General features: G+C 41.8%; 1 protein-coding gene across 1 annotated transcript; it reads left to right on the top strand.

Annotated features, from left to right (window-relative positions):
- The first annotated feature begins 654 nt into the window (after positions 1–654).
- LOC109215622 lies at positions 655–1,023 on the top strand. Its single transcript, XM_019379722.1, has one exon. The coding sequence runs from the start codon at positions 655–657 to the stop codon at positions 1,021–1,023; it is 369 nt and encodes a 122-aa protein (XP_019235267.1).
- Positions 1,024–6,309: the final 5,286 nt, after the last annotated feature.

The following is a 6,309-nucleotide window of genomic DNA, read 5'->3' as shown; positions in this document are numbered from 1 at the left end:
AGATGTTGGAATCGGGTTTGTATTGGCCAACTCTATTCAAAGATGCCCATGCTTGGGTGAAGAGCTGAGATGAGTGCCAAATCTCGACGTCACGAGATGCCGATGACTACCATTCAAGAGGTGGAGGTATTTGACATGTGGGGGATTGACTTTATGGGGCCATTCGTCAGCTCATATGGTAACAAATACATACTGGTGGCAGTTGACTATGTCTCCAAATGGGTTGAAGCTGTGGCTCTCCCAACCAATGATGCAAAGGGGGTGACAGGCTTTCTAAAGTAAAACATCTTCACACGTTTTGGCACCTCAAGAGCTATAATCAGTGATGGTGGAACCCATTTTTGCAATAGAGCATTCGCACGGCTATTGGAAAAGTATGGAGTTCGTCATAAGGTGACCACCCCTTATCACCCACAATCGAGCGGGCAATTTGAAGTGTCAAACCAGGAAATCAAAAGTGTCCTAACCAAGACAGTGAATGCGACAAGGACTGATTGGGCGAAGAAGCTGGATAATGCATTATGGGCGTACCGCACAACATTTAAAACTCCAGTTGGTATGTCACCATACAAGTTGGAGTTTGGCAAAGCATGTCACCTTCCGGTAGAGCTCGAGCATAAAGCCCTTTGGGCACTGCGATAGTTGAATTTGGATATGGAGACCGCAGGCACCAGTAGAGTCACTGGGTTACATGAACTTGAGGAATTCAGGTTCCATGCATTTGAGAATGCAAGATTGTACAAAGAAAGGATGAAAATGATGCATGATAAGTATATCCTGAATCGGAACTTCAAACCCGGAGATCTAGTGTTGTTATACAACTCGAGACTAAGATTGTTTCTGGGTAAATTGAAGTCCCGAAGGTCAGGACCCTTCAGAGTGGTGCAAGTGTTCTCAAGCGGAGCTGTAGAAATTGAATCCGAAGATGGAACGAATAAGATCAAAGTGAATGGGCAAAGGTTGAAACATTACCTTGGAATGGTCGAAGAAAAGGAGGATAGAGTGGTGATATCGTTGGAATAGCCCCAATATATGAGTGAAGAGTAATAATGAAAGCCTGTGTCGTGTCGCGATGCTAAATCAGGCGCTTCCTGGGAGGCAACCCATGGTTTGTTGTAAATCGTCGTGCCGCGATGTTAAATTAGGCGCTTGTTGGGAGGCAACCCATCATTTTTTTTCTTTGATCTTATTTTTTTGTAATTGATTTTTGAATGGTGACAATATTGATCGATCTACTAAGGTGCAGGAACGAAGGTATGCGTAGCGGAAGGACTCGGGGTGACGAAAGTATCCCGGAGATAGGCAAAAATGTGAAAAAGCAAAAGAAATCGTGGATGCCTAATCCGCGGCTGCGGATCAACCGCGGAGTTTGCAAATGTTCTGTCTGCGGCCGCGGACCTGGCGCCGTTCAGGTTTCATTTTTTTATTTTTTTTTTCGTTTATTTTCTTCTCCCTTCCCCCCTTTTTTTAATTAGTTTTTTCTATTAAAACCCCCCCATCCGCCTTATCACCCATTCTTTGACCCCCCCCCCAACCAAAAACAACATAACAAAAAACAAAACCCTCCCCCTTTCCCCAATTCTGAAATCAACGAAACACTTCCCCCCATCTTCACCAAATCTCCTTTCCTTCTCCCTCTTCTCTACTCACCCACTACTCAAGCTCCAGTCCTCACAAGATTATCAAGTAAGTATATGCTTCTACTTTTTTCTTTTAGTTTTTTTTGTTTTGTTTTTTTTCGATTTTTTTTTCATTCTTTTACTCTTCTATTGTAAGTGTAGGAAAGTAGAAATATGGGTACTCTTATCTTTGTTGTATTTGTTGGTATATATGTTGGTATGTGAGGACATTAGGTTGGTTGGGTTGGGAAAACATTGTTGAATTGTGAAGAATGGGAGTTTAATTGGGTCTTTGGGTACATTGGGGGGGGCATATGCACAGTAGGTGTTTGTTGAATTGCCCCAATGAACTTTTGAGTATGAATTGTGACCAAGGGTGCGACTGAAGTCTGAGTAACCGCCCTTGGGTCACCTATTCCGCTGATTATTGATAATGGTGGTTGTTGTGTAGGTACAATGAGATCTTCAAAGAAGAGACGCACTACCGGTGGCTCGTCCCAGGCACGGGCATCAGCCAGTTCAGAGCCATTTGATAGCACCAGGTTTGTCTCCAGAGCTGCCCAAGACCGTTTCAGTTGGAAGGCTATTAGAAAGCATGTACCAGAAAGGGGAGTTGACAGGGGTTCCCTCCAAGCTGAGTGCTCTAATATGTATAGGGAGCTGATCAGGCGCAGGCTAGACATCTTCTTCGAAGAGCCGGAGGACGGTAACTTGTTACTTGTTAGGGAATTCTACGCCAACTGTTCTGAACATGATGCATTGTGCGACAAAAGAGGGTGAATGCCTCGATGGAAGCCATCACGAGAGTGTATCGCTTGCCTGCATTTACTGGGGACATGGATTACTATGATACTTACAAGCAAGAACCCACAAATTGGCAATTGTTTATCCAAACTATCTGTAAACCAGACAAGGATGTAGTATGGGTTGTACCGGGATCTAAGTTGCACTCCGCCTCACTCACCTTTGAAGGAAAGTGTTGGTTGTACATCATCAATAGTCGACTGCTGCCGTCCCACAACACCACTGAGGTCAATGGACCGAGAGCTGCTTTGATCTGGTGCTTCGTGAATGGCTACGATTTTGATATGGCCAAGGTTATTCACTATGAGATGTTCATGCATTCAACATTGAGGAGGTATGGGTTCTTCTTCCCATCTCTGGTCACTAGATTGTGTCGGGCTGTAGGGGTGTCAGAGAACCCCAATGTGGATGGCAAGGTGAAGAAAGAAACAATGTTTCGGGCATCCAAAGTGACCATTGGGAAAGACACGGTGGCACCCAGTTCAACTGATAGTCACGATTCTGATGCATCAGAGGAGAGCGATGAAGAGCAGGAAGAAGTTGGGCCTTCTTCAACCCCACAGGAACAAGTTGGGCCATCCTCACCCCCACGGGATCAAGTAGCCGCGGTTGGAGGTTCATCTGCAGTCAGACAGAGTACGCGGCTGATAGCCTTAGAACAAGAAATGGCAGGGTTGCGCACTTCCGTCGCGGATTTGGGGACGAGAGTTGATGCTTTGGCCACCCAAAATGCAAAGTCAGAGAAGAAAATCATGGGCTGGCTGCGTGCGCTTGGGAAGGCATGTCATCTCGACCCCGGCACTGTCTCCGCTCAGGACTGATCTTCCAGGGAAGTTCTTTCACCTTGCGTTACTCTATTTTGTATGACATGGGGACATGCCATCCTTTTAAGTGTGGGTGGGGGATGCTTTGTGGTATGTTGTATGTAGCATAGTTTTGTAGTTTATTTACATAAATCATTTTCGACTTGTCCCGACGATGGATATCATTCAACGGGTTTCTTGAGGCACTAAGTCGACAAAAAAAACAAAAAAAAACACAAAAAGATTTTTCTTTGTAGTAGTGTATCAATTCCCCCTTGGTTTTTCTTTAAGCCACAGTTCTTTTCCAAGGGTTTTATTTGAACCGGGCTAGTTAGTTTTTTTATTGTTAGTGGGAACTTGTGGGCTATGGGCAGAACGAAATAGAATCTCTTAACGTCATAATGCCTTGAATATAGCGGGTACTTTAGTGTGACGCTTAGGCTCAGTTGTCGACTCTTGTAAGAATGCCTTAAAATGTATGTTCTTAATTTGGCTAAGTACCCTGATTAGAGTGTTTGATGACCCAATCTGGAGTGAGTCATGTGCCATGTGTGTGTGAGGCTTGTTGTATTCTGTGCACGACATTTGATGCCTAGAACTTGCCCTGTGTGTCTACAAAGAGAAATAGTAGTCTTGTTTAGTTTGGGAAGTGATATAGGCATTTCTTTGTTGAACCATATATATACTTCATCCACCCATTTATTATGTATCATAGTTAACCCCGTTGAGCCTGTAATCCTGTTTCTTTGGCAACCACACTACAAACCTTTTCACCTCTCATGAGCACTTGAATTGTATGAAATTTGTAAAAGTTAAAGTGTGGGGTGGTTGGTTTGGCTTTTGAGTGGAACTAATGAGATAAGGAGAAAGGTGCCCTGTTTTAAAAAAGGTAAGAGCCACTTGAAAAAAAATATAGTTGTGTTGTTGTGAAAAATATTCCTTAATAAGTGGTGGCTCTTGATGTTATTGTGCTTAAAGATGAAGGGAGTTAATATATAGTGATGTGAAGGTGGAGTCATGGTTTGACATAAGTGTGGGGTTTTGAATGCTAATGTACATGCATTAAAGTGCTTAGGGAGGTGTAGCCACTCGTATATCTAAATGCATCCTACCCGTCCCGCAGCCTACATTACAACCAAATAAAGCCCTAATTGATCCTAGACAGAATGAGCTCGATTAGTAGAGTAGTACACTACGGGCAAGCCTATGGTGCATCTTTTGTGGCATATGAATGTCATTTCTAAGGGTGAATGAATTTTGTGTATATTGAAGTTCCTCAGTGTGTGTGCATGTTATTGATTGTGGAATGAGTCTCTTTTTGTTGTGAGCAGGCACTTGATTCATGAAGGAGGGGTAAGTTTGGACCTCTGAGTTAGGGTAAGTAAGCCGGTTAGGAATACTGCATGGCTCGCGGGAGTCAACTCTTGAGGTGTGGATGTTACACTAATGTACTCAATCTATGAGGAATATTCTTGGTGTGACGAGTTAGAGAAGTCGCTCAGGGAAGTTAGGCCTCTGTAGAGTGTGGTTTGATTGCTAGAGGACGAGCAAAGGTTTAAGTGTAGGGTGTTGATAGTAGACGATAATTATGCTATTTAGATACTATTTACACTCTAATTTGGCCGCACTTTATCAATGTTTGAATGTAAAAGATAACAAAATGCTCTAATTAAGAGTTTTATGTTTTGCAGGAGCCACTTCAAGCTAGGAGGAAGCTAAAGAGTGTTTTGGAGTCAATATGGAGCGTGGAAGGCCAATCGGAGGATAGCCCAGTCGAAAAGGAGAAAGAAGAGCAAGTACCAGCTCCGCGATCAGATCCGCGGCTGCGGACAGAACAATTGTCAAATCCGCGGTCCATCCGCGGCCGCGAACGGGCAAACGGGAGCCAAAAATCCAAGGTCAATTATGTAATTTCTAGGGTGACTAACCTAAACCTATATGAAGCCTAATTCGTCCAAGAGAGGAGGGAGCTGTTTTTAGAGAGATTTTGAAGGCAAGAACACAGAAAAAAGACAAAGAATTTTCCTTATAGTTTTATTCTTCTTCTTTTAATTGTTGATTATGACTTTATTTATTGAATTTTCATCTATTAGTATGAGTAGCTAAACCCGTCATCTAGGGTTGATGGAACCAGTTGTTGGATGAAGTCTTGACCATGTTTTGATATAATTGAGCCATTTTTACTCTACGATTGTTCAACTACATGTTGTCTTGTGATTAATTGAAAGGGCCCTTGATTAATCGTGTCTAGTTATCTTGTGTTGCTTGAGAAAGAACACTTAGTTAGAGTGTTGTTGAACAACACCACTTTCGGGTAAGTTAAGAGATTAATTACTTGAATTTAAAAGCAGGGTTAGAGATAACGAAGCTTTGGTGGAATCATTCTGAGTTGCATAAATTGTTAGCTAGAGTAGTTCGAGAGAATGCTTCTAGTAAATTATCGTAATTGATCGAGAGATAATTGCGGTAACCCAGAACTCATATTTCTTATAGAGTGTTACGGCGAAATTATAGCTAACGTGTCAGGAATTAATCTGACAATTGGGGAATTTAATAACCCTAGACCATTTTACCATTGAATTCAACTCTATTCTAGATTATTGCTAGTTTCATTGCTATTTTTCCTTAGTTAACTAAATTCTACTCATTATCCATCAAAAATCTTGCAACCGGAAATTGTTTGAACTTGTCATTAGCAGTGGTAAAAGTTGTAGTAAATAGGTTAGTTCCATGTGGGATTCGACTCTAGAGTGAACTGGATTATATATTTGCAGCGACCGCTGAGTCCTTTTTATAAGGCATAGTTGGGCGTGATCAGGATTCATGAGAGGGGTTTATATAGTAGCATATTTCATACATAAAATAGGAAACACGGTAAAAATTAAACACAGAATAAGGAAAAATATGCCAGAATAAATTAGAATCAATTTTAGTGCAAATAGCACATAGAATAAGGAAGTTCAGTAAATTAAACAAAGAATAAGAAAAAATAACATGCAAGAATCAAATAGCACTCAGAATAAGGGAAATAGGTTGAACAGGGAATAAGGAAAAATAGCATACGAAAATCAATTAGAGTCAGT

Source organism: Nicotiana attenuata, unplaced genomic scaffold (assembly GCF_001879085.1).
Source record: "Nicotiana attenuata strain UT unplaced genomic scaffold, NIATTr2, whole genome shotgun sequence".
NCBI lineage: Eukaryota > Viridiplantae > Streptophyta > Magnoliopsida > Solanales > Solanaceae > Nicotiana > Nicotiana attenuata.
This window is presented reverse-complemented; position numbering and strand designations above follow the sequence as displayed.

Coding starts and splice junctions, on each gene's coding strand:
- LOC109215622 (XM_019379722.1), top strand. CDS start 655: ATGGAGACCGCAGGCACCAGTAGAGTCACTGGGTTACATGAACTTGAG.